Source organism: Macaca nemestrina, chromosome 20 (genome assembly GCF_043159975.1).
Source record: "Macaca nemestrina isolate mMacNem1 chromosome 20, mMacNem.hap1, whole genome shotgun sequence".
NCBI classification, from domain to species: Eukaryota; Metazoa; Chordata; class Mammalia; order Primates; family Cercopithecidae; genus Macaca; species Macaca nemestrina.
The window spans coordinates 10,498,957-10,514,254 of NC_092144.1; the positions used below are offsets into that span (position 1 = coordinate 10,498,957).

The 15,298-nt window shown below is 53.3% G+C and overlaps 1 protein-coding gene across 12 annotated transcripts in view; it reads left to right on the forward strand.

Moving 5' to 3' along the window:
- The window catches only part of LOC105473733 (SWI/SNF related BAF chromatin remodeling complex subunit ATPase 4), a 103,437-nt gene that overhangs the window by 71,057 nt on the left and 17,082 nt on the right, over positions 1-15,298 (forward strand). For 4 of the 12 annotated variants that reach the window (XM_071085889.1, XM_071085888.1, XM_011727710.3 and 1 more), the window contains exons 25-31: positions 1,002-1,165; positions 3,558-3,785; positions 4,037-4,135; positions 4,393-4,470; positions 5,183-5,401; positions 10,237-10,332; positions 11,886-12,139. In XM_071085889.1, the coding sequence (XP_070941990.1) occupies positions 1,002-1,165; positions 3,558-3,785; positions 4,037-4,135; positions 4,393-4,470; positions 5,183-5,401; positions 10,237-10,332; positions 11,886-12,139 (1,138 nt within the window). The remainder of the gene's footprint in view (positions 1-1,001; positions 1,166-3,557; positions 3,786-4,036; positions 4,136-4,392; positions 4,471-5,182; positions 5,402-10,236; positions 10,333-11,885; positions 12,140-15,298) is intronic. The other 8 variants (XM_071085896.1, XM_071085895.1, XM_024789683.2 and 5 more) reach the window with 3 other exon arrangements.

The following is a 15,298-nucleotide window of genomic DNA, read 5'->3' on the forward strand; positions in this document are numbered from 1 at the left end:
TGCATGTGATGTGGTCACAGCCACAGGGATAGAGAATCTGTTGAGAGTGGAGGAAGGGTAGGAGCTCAGTGAAGTCTCCTGAGACTGCAACTCCCATGAGTGGGCTGGCATCTGGGAGCCGGGTAGCCCCTCACCTCAGCCCCTCCTCCGAGCTGGGGTACCAGGGGCACATCTGGAGCCTGCGAGAGGGCGGGACAGCAGGCGGATGGCCAGACTACTACGGGCTTCCACACTGTGCCTGGGCACATGTAGGCTGGTGGCAGAAAATGGCTGGTTTTTATTTCATCACCAAAATGACTTCAGTGTTCCAAGGGCACCTCCGTCCGAACTCCCAGCAGCCCAAGGAGTGTAGACGTTGCCTTAATGCCCACAACACTGAGGGCATCCTTGGTTGTCACCCAGGAGACCTGCACTGGCTCCTGGACTTGGGTTTTCTGGGGCATGGGGACACCGATCCTGCCAGAAAGGATACGAGCCCCGTTTATAAGGTCCCCATGCTCTTACCTGTAGAAGATTATCTTTGTGAACCACAAAACCTTTTGAGACAGGGCTGAGGGCAGGTGCACCCACAGTCACTGTCCACCCATCCCCAGGTCCCTTGTGTTGCGAGCGGCAGTGTTGCCAGCATTGGCCACTGTGTCTCCCGCTCCCCATGGAGTGGCACGCGGCAGAGTAGGGGAGAGAGTCCAGGGCTGTGGTGGTGGTGGCTGTGCTGACGCTGTGGCCTACTGTGAGCTGGGTGCCGGGCTCTGCGCTCCAGGCCCACCTCCTCTAGTTCTCCCAGCGGGGCCTGTTTTCATCTCTGGGATGTGTGGAGAGGATTTTGTGGTGAAACACTGGAAATCCGGTTACTCGCCAGTGGCCCACGGGCCTGTGTGGAGAGTGCGGAGCCGGGGATCTGGGGGTGCTGGCAGGCGCTCATCCTGCGCCTGCTCTCAGAAGCAGGGTTCCCACTCTACCCCTGAGGTCACCTCTCTGACCCTGTTCTCTGTGCCCGTCAGGAACCACGAAGGCAGAGGACCGGGGCATGCTGCTGAAAACCTTCAACGAGCCCGGCTCCGAGTACTTCATCTTCCTGCTTAGCACCCGGGCCGGGGGGCTCGGCCTGAACCTCCAGTCGGCGGACACTGTGATCATTTTCGACAGCGACTGGAATCCTCACCAGGTAAAAGCGGGCTGGGCCCCAGGTCGAGGAGAAGGAAGGGCTGCCTGCAAAACCTCAAGGAGACATGGGCCCTGGCTTGAGGGTCCTCCAGTCTCCTCCACATTGTGGTAGACCCCAGGAGCCGGGAGGATCTGCACCTGTATCTCCATAGGTCATCAGGGAGAAAAGAGGAGGGGTCCTCCTATTTCCCAAAATACAAACAGCCTTTCCCTCTGATTGGGAAAGCAGTGTATAAGCCATCCGTCGGTTTGGTTTTTCTTAAATCCTGGAATGGCACCAATGAGGAGGAGGTGGAAAGTACCCTGATCAATCTGTGCCATTACCGTGGGGCGGCCCCTGCAGCGTGCCCTGTGAGTGGGCACACTGGCACTTGTTCAGGCAAAATTGGGGGTGAACTCCATGCCAGTTCATTTACTTCCTCCTCTTGTTCCATAACCGTGTACCCCTCATGGGCCTCAGCATCGGTGGATACCAGGTCGTGCTGTTACATAGCTACGAGAGATTGAAAATGCGTACAGCTTTTCTCTGTTTCGTTATAAGACTAATAGGTTCTTGTTGTTTTTAATATGCAAACACCAGTGACATGGTCAGGAGTCCCTTTTCCCTTCCTCTCCAACCCTGCTCTGTTCTGAGCCTCTGCCAGCCCGTCTGCCTTCGCACATGTGTGTGCTGAGATTAACACAGATGCGGTGTGGTCTAGCATGTGCCTCTTCCACCAAGCAGTGGGTGTCAACTACCGAGTGCACATCGGAAGCCACCCGGCCGTCTAATTGACCACCAGGCGTCCCGGCAGATGGCCGCCCCAGGACATCTGCTCTCAAACTCTGGTGGTTGGCAGGCGTCCGGCTTTTCTGTTGATCAGCCTGTTCACCAGCCCCGCAGGGTCCCTCTTTCTGTTGGAGTGTTGTGCGAACACCCTAGGTCTGCTCAGCCCTCAGACGTGGTGTCGCTCCACCCAGGCACTGTCCTCTTCATGTTCTGGTTGCTTCTGCCAAAGTGGTTTCACTCCCGCCACTGGGGTGTGAACGTGCCCTGCCCTTCCCTGCAGCGTGAGGGCACCAGCGTTCTCAGTGTGTAAATTGTCACCCGTCTGATGGGTGAATGCCCTGGTGGTCACTGATGGCCCTCTTACGATCAGGCTGGGGTGTAGCTTCTGCCCAGACCCTGGTGACCAGCCAGTTTCCTGAGAGGTGGTAGGGTTGTGCCTCCCTGTTGGCAGGCCGGCAGCAGACAAAGGCTGCACCTCAGGGCCTGGGGCGCGTTGGGAAGGGCTGGCCCTGCCAGGAAGTGTGCTGACAGGGCAGGAGGGCTGAGCGGCAGACACAAGGCACTCCTGGTCCCCACCAGTTGTGGCCTCTGCCACCCCATGGGTGCCAGTCTTCAGTTTCGGAAGCATCACTGGTACTCAGCCTGGTCCCACAGCTCCTGGGCCCACAGACAGGATTTCGTGGGAGCCTCCTCGTTCTGTGCTGGGGTGATGATAAAACTGACAACCCAGGCCAGACATGGTGACTCACGCCAGTAATCCCAACATTTTGGGAGGCCGAGGTGGGCAGATCAGCTGAGGTCAGGAGTTCGAGACCAGCCTGGCTAACATGGTGAAACCCTGTCTCTACTAAAAATACAAAAATTAGCCAGGCATGGTGGTGTATGTCTGTAGCCCCAGCTACTCAGGAAGCTGAGGCAGAAAAATTGCTTGAACTTCGGGAGGCAGAGGTTGCAGTGAGCTGAGATCGCGCCACTGTACTCCAGCCTGGGCGACAGAGCGAGACTTTGTCTCAAAAAAAAAAAAAAGCCCAGGCACAGCACCCGCGTTGTCGGGAGCTGACTGCACCAGTCACTGGGCCATATTCCTGGTTCTTATTCACTAATTCAAGCCATGCAGTAGCCACGGGATGGGCCCCGTGTCAGCTGAGGGAGTTTTGAGGCTCACAGAGGTGAGACCTGGTTCCAGTTCTGTGTGCATTTTGAGAGTGGCAGGGCCCACAGCCAAACCAAGCACTGCCACAACGCCACCAGGCTTTGGCCACATCCTGTAAATGGTGCTCAACTGTGCAAGTCCACGCTGTGGGGATCCATGCCGCTGCCACAGGAGCTGCTTGGGAATATAACCCCCTGGGGGTTGGTGCTTTCTTCCCGAGTATCTGTTGGGTCCCAGTAAGGTAGAAGGTGGCACTTCTGGAGGAACGTGATGAGAGCCCCCTTCCCCCCAGGGACACATGGGGCCCAGGCTCCACCAGCTCTGTCTTCGTGCAGCGGCAGATCAGGCTGGGCAGAATTGCCAGGCTGAGAGTGGTACTCACAACACACCTGTCCAGCTAGTATCGGAGGCCGCCTTCCCTTTTATGACCTCCTGGGCTCCTTTGGGATTGACTGGCACCTCTTCCCCCAGGACCTGCAAGCACAGGACCGAGCCCACCGCATTGGGCAGCAGAACGAGGTGCGCGTGCTCCGCCTCTGCACAGTCAACAGCGTGGAGGAGAAGATCCTAGCCGCGGCCAAGTACAAGCTCAACGTGGACCAGAAGGTGATCCAGGCTGGCATGTTCGACCAGAAGTCCTCCAGCCACGAGCGGCGTGCCTTCTTGCAGGCCATCTTGGAGCATGAGGAGCAGGATGAGGTGAGCCCAGCGCCGGCCCCGACCCCTCCCCAGCGTGAATGGTGGACGCATGAGCGGCTTTCATTTTTGTTTTTTTACCTTTTTTGCACTCTTATTTTTTTTTGCATCCCTTTGGAGTAAAGGGAGTGTGGGCTGAACGGAAAGAGGATGAGTACTTGCTTTTTCTTTGAAGTGGTTTTTTTTTCCTAAACTGCTGGTGAAAGACGCCGGATTGACAGCCCTGGAGACTGAAGTCCTCTATTTATCCACAGAGCAGACACTGCAGCACGGGCAGCGGCAGTGCCAGCTTCGCCCACACTGCCCCTCCGCCAGCGGGCGTCAACCCCGACTTGGAGGAGCCACCTCTAAAGGTGAGAGGGGTAGTTCAGTCTCCATGCCCATTCAATCCTCGGCTTCTCGGCTGAGACGGCCAGCAAGGGCCCTGGTCCCACGGAGCGTGCGTGTGCGTGTGCGTGTGTGTGCCTTTCGCTGCCGTGTGGGTCCCCATCCACCGCAGCCGTGCCGGGACCACCAGCTCATTCCCACGGACGCCGCCGCTCACCTCTGAGCTTGGCAGCCGCCCACCCCGGCCCCTCCACAGCGGCGCTGACAGTTTGCAATCTTGTAGGAGGAAGACGAGGTGCCTGACGACGAGACCGTCAACCAGATGATCGCCCGGCACGAGGAGGAGTTTGATCTGTTTATGGTAAGCACCGCGGGCTGGACAGGATGGTTCAGGCATCCCACCGTGCCGCCACCAGGAGCAAAGCAGAGGTCCTAGTGCCCATGGTGGTGTCCCCAGCAGGTCAGGGAACTGGGGACAGCTCACAGTGCAGCCCACTCATGCCTCCAGCCTGACCCTTCTTCCACCCCCAGTCTCCTGAGCATGGCGTCAGAGGGCAAGATGCACACCCAGCCATTCTGTGTGTGACCCTAGACCTGCCCCACTGGCTCTGTTTTCTAACGGGCTCTTCAGGGCTTCATGCACTCCCTTTCAGAGGGAGTTCGCCGTATCCAAGGCCAAGGGACTGACCAGACCTTCAGTCGCAGAGCCCCCTCGCCCCTGGGTGGGAAACAGGAAGTAAGGCACCCAAGCAGGGGCCTCTTGGCCCGCAGGCCGTATGCCTCCACCGGCGCTGTGCCGCGCAGCTGCCGCCCTTCTGCTGGGGTCTGCAGCCCTCTTGTGCAACCTTCTATCTTTTCAAGTTTCCTCTACCTCCCGAGGCAGAGCCCCTAGTCAGGGTCGGACGTAGCCAGGCCGGGTCAGCCACCGAACAATGAAGAGCTGCTGTTTAACTCTTGCAGCAGCATGGGTCCCCACGGGCAGAGAAAGGCCCTTCTGAGCCCGGCGTTCTGGCTCTAGTGTGCCCCTGGTGCCCGCATGCTGATGCCTCTCCCTTTGCCTCCCTACCCACCAGCGCATGGACCTGGACCGCAGGCGCGAGGAGGCCCGCAACCCCAAGCGGAAGCCGCGCCTCATGGAGGAGGACGAGCTCCCTTCGTGGATCATCAAGGATGATGCGGAGGTGGAGCGCCTGACCTGTGAGGAGGAGGAGGAGAAGATGTTTGGCCGCGGCTCCCGCCACCGCAAGGAGGTGGACTACAGCGACTCACTGACAGAGAAGCAGTGGCTCAAGGTACATGCCGGAGAGGCCCGGCAGGCCCCTCAGGCCAGTGCCAGGCAGGGCTGGGGAGACAGAGGGCCCACCGCCAGGACTCAGGCCTGGGTCCAAAACGCTCCCCTTGGGCCACTCCTGGCCAGGCTCCGCGGACAGCCGAGAGCCTTCTGTTTTGGGCCAGGGATGGTTAGGTCCTTCTGGCTCCTCCTCAGAATGCAAGGAGGACCCATAGTTCCTGAGTAGCTCAAAACCTGCTGCTGGGTATGGTTGGTCTTTCAAGTACAAGGGTTTACCTCTTCCCGAGGTTAAAAATCATGTCGCTGATCTCAGTGGAGTGCTGGCTTTCCCAGTACCTGCCAGGAGGGAGGCACAAGGGTGAATCATGGACTATTGAGGCACCCTGCAAAGCGGTGCATTGCCGGCTCCAGGAAGCCTCACTTTGGGCAAGTCTCCCCCATGTGCTGGGGAGACTCAATCACAGGAAGGGAGGAGCGGGCAAGCCCCCAAGGGCCTCTGAACCTGGCAGGCGCTGCACAGGGCTGGCAGCTGCTTGTGGAGCTGACGTGAGGGCCATTTCTCAGCAGATGACACCTGGCCCTGCAACAGCAGCTACAGATGTCTGAGTCAGTCATGCGGTGCTCCTGGGACCTCCCCCAACCCACCCTTCCCAGCCTAAGGCACACTGTGACAGGTGCCTGGCACTGACGTCCTCACTGGGGTTACGGTGACAAATCAAACCCCTTCCCATCTCAGGGGCTCTGAGTTACGGAGATGATGATTCAGACTCCATCCATGAAGTTGTGTCATAAAAATGTCCTGAAGTAACAATTCCGAGAAGGCAGGTGGCGGCTTTTGGCTATGCTGTACAAAGTGCCATACCCAGGAATGAGCCATGTGGCCCAGCGCATGTAGCCAAGCAGCCCCAGGCTCCTCCTGGGACCTCAGCAGCCCAGACTCATGAGCTTGCCTGCCAAGCTGTGCACCAGAGGGCGCTGTTGAAACACACCAGGAGCCCAGGTCACAGGCCATCCTGTTCCCCAGCCAGCCTCCCGAGCAGAGCGCTCCGGGACCCACAAGAGAAACCCTGAAAAGCCGGAGTGTGAGCCCTGCCGCAGACCTGTGTGACCGCAGAGCTGTCTGACTGCTGTATGAGTGTCACCGGCCCTGCATTTTTTTCTTTTTCAATAGAGACAAAGTCTTGCTATGTTGCCCAGACTGGCCTCCAGTTCTTGGGGGGCTCAAGTGATCCTCACACCTCGGCCTCCTGAGTAGCTGGGACGACAGGTACACACCACCACGCCTGGCTAGTTTTAAATTTTTTGTAAAGTCAGGGTCTCACTGTGTCACCCAGGCTGGTCTCAAACTCCTGGGCTCAAGCAATCCACCCGCCTCGGCCTCCAGAGTAGCTGGGATTACAGGCATAAGCCATCGCGACCGCCTCAGCCTTGCATATTTGAGGCAGTGAGTGCCTTTTAAATTTAAGATCAGTTCATATGTGGATGCTCTATGTACACATTTTTCTAGGTGTAATTTACATACCATACAATTCACCCTTTTAGGGTATATGACACAGTCATCTTAAGTGTATCCAAGAGTTGTGCATCTATCACCACAGTCCATTTTAGGACATTCTCGTCACTCCCAAAGAAGCCTTGCCCCGATTTGCCATTTCCTGTTAATTCATTGATTCTCCCCAGCCCCAGGCAACCACTGATGTACTTTCTGTCCATATAGTTTTGCCTGTTCTGGGCGTTTCCTGTCAGTGGAGTTCTACAGTGTAGGATGCTTTGGTGTCAGGCTTTTTTTCATACAACTTAACGTATTTACGCGTGATGCAGCAGGTGGTCGTGCTTCATTCTTTGATGGTGAAATGATCCTACCTCGTACAGATTCGTCACGTTCTCTATTAAACCTTTTGAGGGACCCCTAGCCTGGTTTCCTTGGTGACTATGCCAGTTCACAGCCCCACCAGCTGTGTACGAGGGTTCCTCTCTCAGCATCCTCAGCAACCCTTGCTGTTCCCTCGCCCGCTGATTCTAGCCATCCCAGCAGGTATGAAGTGCCATCTGAGTGTGGTTTGGATTTGCATTTCCCTGATGGCTAATGGTGTGGAGTATGTTTTTTTGTTTTTTTTTTTTTTGAGACGGAGTCTCGCTCTGTCGCCCAAGCTGGAGTGTAGTGGCCGGATCTCAGCTCACTGCAAGCTCCGCCTCCCGGGTTCACCCCATTCTCCTGCCTCAGCCTCCCGAGTAGCTGGGACTACAGGCGCCCGCCACCTCACCCGGCTAGTTTTTTGTGTTTTTTTTAGTAGAGACGGGGTTTCACCGTGTTAGCCAGGATGGTCTCGATCTCCTGACCTTGTGATCCCCCCGTCTCAGCCTCCCAAAGTGCTGGAATTATAGGCTTGAGCCACCGCGCCCGGCCCTGTGTGGAGTATGTTTTCATGTGCTTATTGGCCCTTTGTGTATCCTCTGTAAAGACATGTCTATTCACATCATCCTTTACCCAAATTTAAAATATATGTATCTTAATATTGAATTGTAAGTTATTTACAGGTGCCTTATCAGATATCATTTGTAAATATTTTGTTCCATTTTGCACAGTTTTTCACTTCCTCGATATCCATTGAAGCACAGAAGTGTTTCATTGTACTTGCAGTTGATTTTTCTTTTTCACCTGTGCCTTGGTGTCGTATCTAAGAAACCATTGCCGGCCGGGCGCGATGGCTCATGCCTGTAATCCCAGCACTTTGGGAGGCTGAGGCGGGCGGATCATGAGGTCAGGAGATTGAGACCATCCTGGCAAACATGGTGAAACCCCGTCTCTACTAAAAATACAAAAAAATTAGCCGGGCGAGGTGGCGGGCGCCTGTAATCCCAGCTGCTCGGGAGGCTGAGGCAGGAGAATGGCGTGAACCCGGGAGGCGGAGCTTGCAGTGAGCCGAGATCGTGCCACTGCACTCCAGCCTGGGCGACAGAGCGAGACTCCGTCTCAAAAAAAAAAAAAAAAAAAAGAAACCTTTGCCATATCCAAGGTCACAAAGACTTGCCCTTGTCTTTTCTTCTAGGAGGGTTATAGTTTGAGCTCTTCCATGTAGATGCATGTAAGATCCATTTTGAATTAAATTTTATACATGATGTGAGGTAGAGGTCCATCTTCATCCTTTTGTATGTGGAAATCCAGTTGTACCAGCAGCATTTGTTGAAGAGACTGTTTTTTCCCATTGAGCCCATCTTATTACACATTGTATTCAAATTCACAGTTGTGAAAAATATTATACAAAACACGCTCTCCCCACTACTGGTGGCCTTGGAATTGGCACCACTCTTCTGGCAGACATCTGTTGCCAAGTGAACACAAAACCTTCAAAATGCTCCTATGGCCGCCATTGAAAATGGCCATGACTGTGGCAGCCTAAAGCAACAGAACTATTTTCTGTCCATTCTGGGTCAGAAGTCTGAATCCACAGTGTGGGCAGGGCTGTGTTCCCTTCGAGGCCCTAGGGAAGGACCCTTCCTTGGCTTTTCCAGCTTCTGATGGTTCTAGAAGCCTCCTGGCTTGGGGCAGCATCACCCCATCTCTGCCTCTGTCTTCATGGGGACTTCTCTGTGTCCCCTTCTGTATCCTTTAAGAACATGTTTTAAAGCTTAATCCCAAGAGTAAAGACCTCATTTGTAAAAAAGGTCCCATTCTGAGGTTTTAGGTAGACATGAGTCTGGGGGCACCGGCTGCTCTGCCCTGGGTCTGCAGGGGGACTTCTCCCAGTGCCTCCTGCCTGCTGTGCCCTCCATGCTGCTCCTTTGGCCCGGATGCCTTCCCTCCTCCCGGGCCCCTCAGGCTCTCAGCTTCTCATCTCCTTTAAGACACGTCTGCTCCATCATTGTGGTGTCTCTCTCTTCCCTCTTTCCTGGCACCTGACATGTTTGTCACCCCACTTGTGGGATGTTGCCATCTGATCACCATCTCCCTTTCAAGGGTAGGGGAAAGGGCCCCGGCTGGTTTGAGTCACTGCTGTGTTCTCAGCGCCAGGCACAGTGCCCAGCTCACTGGCACAGCCTCAGCGTGAGGGGAACAACCAGCTTTTGGGTCCAGGCCCTCCTTCCTTTTCCAATTCCGGGATTCCCTAGACACCTGGCTACCTAGACTGCATTTTTAACCATTGGGATAAGTTATTAGTTAGTACCATTGAATTAATACCTGGGGATTCTCTTAATGTTGTTCGTATTCATGTTCTTCTCAGCAGTTTTACCATGAGGGAATCTGTCTTAAACAATGTCAGTTGTCAATACATTACTTAAAATAGCAACAACAATAAAAAAAAAAAAGTGGTCAGACCTGGCAGCTCATGCCTGTAATCCCAGCACTTGGAGAAGCCAAAGCAGGAGGATCATTTCAGCTCGGGAGTTTGAGACCAGCCTGAGCAAAATAGCAAGACCTTTGTCTCTATTTAAAAAAAAAAAAAAAAAAATGGCCAGGCACAGTGACACATACCTGTAATCCCAGCACTTTGGGAGGCCGAGGTGGGCGGATCACCTGAGGTCAGGAGCTCAAGACCAACCTGGCCCACATGGTGAAAACCCGTTTCTACTAAAAATACAAAAATTAACCAGGCGTGGTGGCGGGCACCATCCCAGCCATCCCAGAGGCTGAGGCAGGACAGTCGCTGGAACCTCTAGGAGTCGGAGTTTACAGTGAGCCGAGATTGCACCACTGCACTCCAGCCTGGGTGACAGAATGAGACCCTGTCTCAGAAAGAAAGGGAAATGACCTAAATGCCCAAGAACAAGGGGAGGCTAAATTAGGGCACGTTGTGCACTGAAACACTAAACAGACGTTAAAAAATTTTGTTGTAGAAAATTACAGGAAAAGATATCCATGACACAGCCAGCAGTGTGGCACGTGGGCTACAATTCCAGCGTGGCCTTCAGTTCTGCACATGTGCGTCAAAGGTGGGGAGAGTTCTGGAGGTGGGGGGCGCTGAGGGCTGCACAACACTGGGGACGCGCCTGATGCCCCTAAACTGTGTAATAGAACATGGCTGCCATGGTAAATTTTATGTTATATATGATTTATAATATTTTTTTTTTTATGCCCAGCTACTCAGGAGGCTAAGATGGGAGGATCACTTGAACCCAGGAGTTCAAGTCCAACCAGGACAATGTAGCAAGACCCCATGTTTAAGAAAATTTAAAAATAGGCTGGGTGCAGTGACTCACACCTGTATTCCTAGCACTTTGGGAGGCTGAGGTGGGTGGATCACAAGGTTAAGAGATCAAGACCATCCTGGCCAACATTTTGAAACCCCATCTCTACTAAAAATACTGAAATTAGCTGGGTGTGGTGGCTGGCGCCTGTAATCCCAGCTACTCAGGAGGGTGAGGCAGGAGAATCGCCTGAACCAGGGAGGCGGAAGTTGCAGTGAGCTGAGATTGCACCACTGCACTCCAGCCTGGTGACAGAGCGAGACTTCATCTCCAAAAAATAATAATAATAATTATATATATAGATATATGAAAGAAGAAATAGATGGAAGCCAGGCACAGTGGCTTACATCTGTAAACCTAGCACTTTGGGAGGCTAAGATGGGAGCATTGCTTGAGACCAGGAGTTCAAGACAAGCCTGGGCAACATAATGAGACCCCATATCTACAAATATTTTTTTAATTAGCTGAGTGTGGTGACACGTGCCTGTAGTTCCAGCTTTTTTTTTTTTTTTTGAGACGGAGTCTTGCTCTGTCGCCCAGGCTGGAGTGCAGTGGCCGGATCTCAGCTCACTGCAAGCTCCGCCTCCCGGGTTCACGCCATTCTCCTGCCTCAGCCTCCTGAGTAGCTGGGACTACAGGTGCCCGCCACCTCGCCCGGCTAGTTTTTTGTATTTTTTTTAGTAGAGACGGGGTTTCACCGTGTTAGCCAGGATGGTCTCGATCTCCTGACCTCGTGATCCGCCCGTCTCGGCCTCCCAAAGTGCTGGGATTACAGGCTTGAGCCACCGCGCCCGGCCAGTTCCAGCTTAAGTGGCTGAAGTGAAAGGATCTCTTGAGCCCTTGGAGTTCAAGACTCCAGTGAGCTATGATGGTGCCACTGAACTCCATCCTAGGCAACAGAGAGAGACCCTGTCTCTAAAAATAAATGAGTAAATAAAAGAAATAGATGGGGAGGGTGTGGAACAGAGGTGTCAACATCTCCTGGGTGAAGGGATTTCAGGAGCACATTCTTCTCTGTACAGAGAAGATAGTTATTTTTTTGGTCAAGAAATTCAACCATTAGTGTTTTAAGGACATGCTTGGGTGGGGTGCCTGCTGGGGCCGTGCTGGTCTTTCACTGCAGCCCAGGGACCTCTTGAGAGTCCAGTGTGTGTTATGCCCCAAGCCAGCCACACTGGAGGGAGAGCGGGTGCGGGGGCCCTCCTCCGTGTCCCAGCCCGGCGCCCGGGATAGCGTCACGGCCTCTGCTTGTCGACCTGGGTGCTGGCTGTCCTATTTTACTACTATTGACCCTGAAGGCCATTGAGGAGGGTACGCTGGAGGAGATCGAAGAGGAGGTCCGGCAGAAGAAATCGTCACGGAAGCGCAAGCGAGACAGCGATGCCGGCTCCTCCACCCCGACCACCAGCACCCGCAGCCGCGACAAGGACGACGAGAGCAAGAAGCAGAAGAAGCGTGGGCGGCCGCCTGCCGAGAAGCTCTCCCCGAACCCACCCAACCTCACCAAGAAGATGAAGAAGATTGTGGATGCCGTGATCAAGTACAAGGACAGGTAAGCGAGGAGGCGGGGTGGGCGGGGCCTTCATGGGTCCCTGTGGGAGCAGCCCTGGCGTCTGCATTCTGACCCTGCACACTCAGGTTTGGGCCGCTCACTCTTTCACTTATCCACAAACACTGAATTAATCTCTGTCTTTGAGCCTGGCCCTGAGGAACACACTTTCAGGAACAGGGAAGCACACACATGTTTCCGCCGTGATGAGAGGAAATGTCACATGTGGTCGAGAGGAGAGGCAGGGATGCGGGTCTCGGGGAAGGGGACATTGCAACAGAGCCTTGAGAGATGGGAGGTTTGGGAGAGTGCACCAGCAGAGGCCACAGCAGGCGGAGAGGCTCTGCCAAAGCTGTGGCCTGGTGGCCTCAAGAGGCAAGGTGGGATGAGGGGATATGTGGCAGTAATGGGTGCTGCCCGTGTGGCCAGGAGGATGGCGACAAGAGGTTGGCATGTCTAGAGCAGAGAAAGTGGCAGCCCTTTCCTGTCCTTGGACGCTCCCAGGCTCCCCGTGCTGTCTCTGTGTTGGTGAGATGGTGGCCACGTTCCTGCTCTCTGCCAGGCTCTGCTCCAAGCCTGGAGGTCGCTGTCCTCACAGATATGTCCCGTATATGAGGCAGCATGTGGTTCCAGCTGTGGCCACGGCGCAGTGGTGGATCATAACGTGTTGGTGGATCATGAGTGCCATTTATATATTTTTCATTTACTATTATTCTTTTCCGTGAGTGACTCTATATGAGCACCATTTAAATAAGAAGAAAGGAATGTTCTCACCGGCTCCCCGGGGAGGTGTGTGCACCTTCTGCCAGCCCAGGGCAGGTCACAGAGCTGGGCAGGAGCCAGCAAGGGGTGTAAGTCCCATGCCTAGCCCAGGACTCACCCAGTCTTCCACTCTCCAAGGTCTTATTTCACTTCCTGGTACACACTGGCCAGTACCACTGTCCCCGCAATGGGGAGGTTGTACTGTTTGATTTTAAAGTAACAATTTGCTGTTAGTCATGAAGCAGAGGGTGGGGGAATTGTATCTGTTGGAGGGGAGAGTGAAGGGAGCCCACATGCATGGTTTGGAGAGAATCTTACCAAGTGTGAGGTTTTAGAGGATGGTAACAATTGGAGTGCCTAAATGGGTAAAAATTACTGTGTAAGGCCAGCCGTGGTAGCCCACACCTGTCAACCCAGCGCTTTGGGAGGCTGAAGTGGGAGGATCACTTGAGGTCAGAAGTTCGAGGCCAGCCTGGACAACATGGTGAAAACCTGTCCTTACTGAAAATACAAAAAAAATTACCTGGACGTGGTGGCACACGCCTTTAATTCCAACTGTTTAGGAGGCTGAGACAGGAGAATCACTTGAACCCAGGAAGTGGAGGTTGCTATGGACCAAGATTGCACCATTGCATTCCAGCCTTGGGTGACAGAGCAAAACTTCAACTCCAAAAACAAATACTGCTTTAAAAGGTTCTTTTAGCCAGGCGCGGTAGCTCACGCCTGTAATCCTAGCACTTTGGGAGGCTGAGGTGGGCTGATCGCTTGAGGTTAGGAATTTGAAACTAGCCTGGCCAAGATTGTGAAACCCCTTCTCTACTAAAACTACAAAAATTAGCCGAGTGTAGTGGTGCACGCCTGTAATCCCAGCTGCTCAGGAGGCTGAGGTAGGAGAATCTCTTGGAGCCGGGAGGCGGAGGTTGCAGTGAGCCAAGATCACATCAGTGCTCTACAGCCTGAGCGAGAGTCTGTCTCAAAAAAAAAAGGTTATTTTATTATTGGAAGAGAAACAGATAATGAAGGAAAAGAGACTTTCAAATTCAATGCCAGATCTGAAAATGTCATGTATTGTCGGTATTGAGAGAAAAAAATATTGACTCTAATTTACAAACCTAACTCCAAGGCTAAGTCCTCAAAGAGGAAAGTGAGTGGAGGACTTAACTTACTTAAAGTGTGGGATACGGCTGGGGGCAGTGGCGCACGCCTGGGGTCCCCGCTACTCGGGAGGCTGAGGTGGGAGGATCACTTGAGCACAGCAGGTCCAGGCTACTGTGAGCTGTGATCACACAGCTGCACTGCAGCCTGGGTGATGGAGTGAGACCCTGTCTCTTAAAAAAATAAAATAAATACAGAATACTTTTTAAAAATACGGGCCAGGCATGGTGGCCCATGTAATCCCAGTACTTTGGGAGGCTTAGGCGGGCGGATCACTTGAGGTTAGGAGTTTGAGACCAGCCTGGTCAACATGGCAAAACCTCATCTCTACAAAAAATACAAAAAAAGAAATGAATTGGGCGTGGTGATGAGTGCTTGTGGTCCCAGCTACTCGGGAGGCAGGGCACGAGAATCGCTTGAACCCAGAAGGCAGAGGGTGCAGCGAGCCAAGATTGCATCACTACAGTCCAGCCTGGGTGACAGAGTGAGACAATATCTGAAAAAAAAAAAACCAAAAAAACTGAATTTTCAAAAATCTAATGACAATGACAGACCCTCCCCATGTTTTATTTGGAATGATATTCTTGTGAGGGAAACTTAACATTACCAACCTGAAGAAGGTCCTTGAAGTGCAGTGGGGAAAGCACGGGCGTCTCCATCACACTGGTCTCCTGGGTATCCACGTAGAGAGGATGAGCCCTGACCCCCCGCCCCCCCGACACACACACCATGCACTTGGATCCACGTGACATGGACTATAGATGTAAGAACATGAAAGGTAAAACAAAGTTCTAGAAGAAAGCACAGGAGAAAATCTTGATGAATAGGCATCGATTTCTTCCACAGAAGCCAAAAGCCACTAATCACAAACAATTGAGAAATTAGACTTTACTAAAATTAATAACATCTGTTTATTAATGGACACGCTGATGGAGACAGTGAAAACCCCTCATAGATTCGGAAAAGACAACACAATTTAAAGCTGGGCAGGAGCTGGGAACAGATGCCTCCTTACACAGGACATCCCAGGACTAATCAGTGTAGGGAAAGGTGCTCACATCATTGCATTAGCATCACAACTTCAAGGAAATGCTCGTTAAAACCAGAGTGACGGCCGGGCGCGGTGGCTCAAGCCTGTAATCCCAGCAGTTTGGGAGGCCGAGACGGGCGGATCACAAGGTCAGGAGATCGAGACCATCCTGGCTAACACAGTGAAACCCCGTCTCTACTAAAAAATACAAAAAA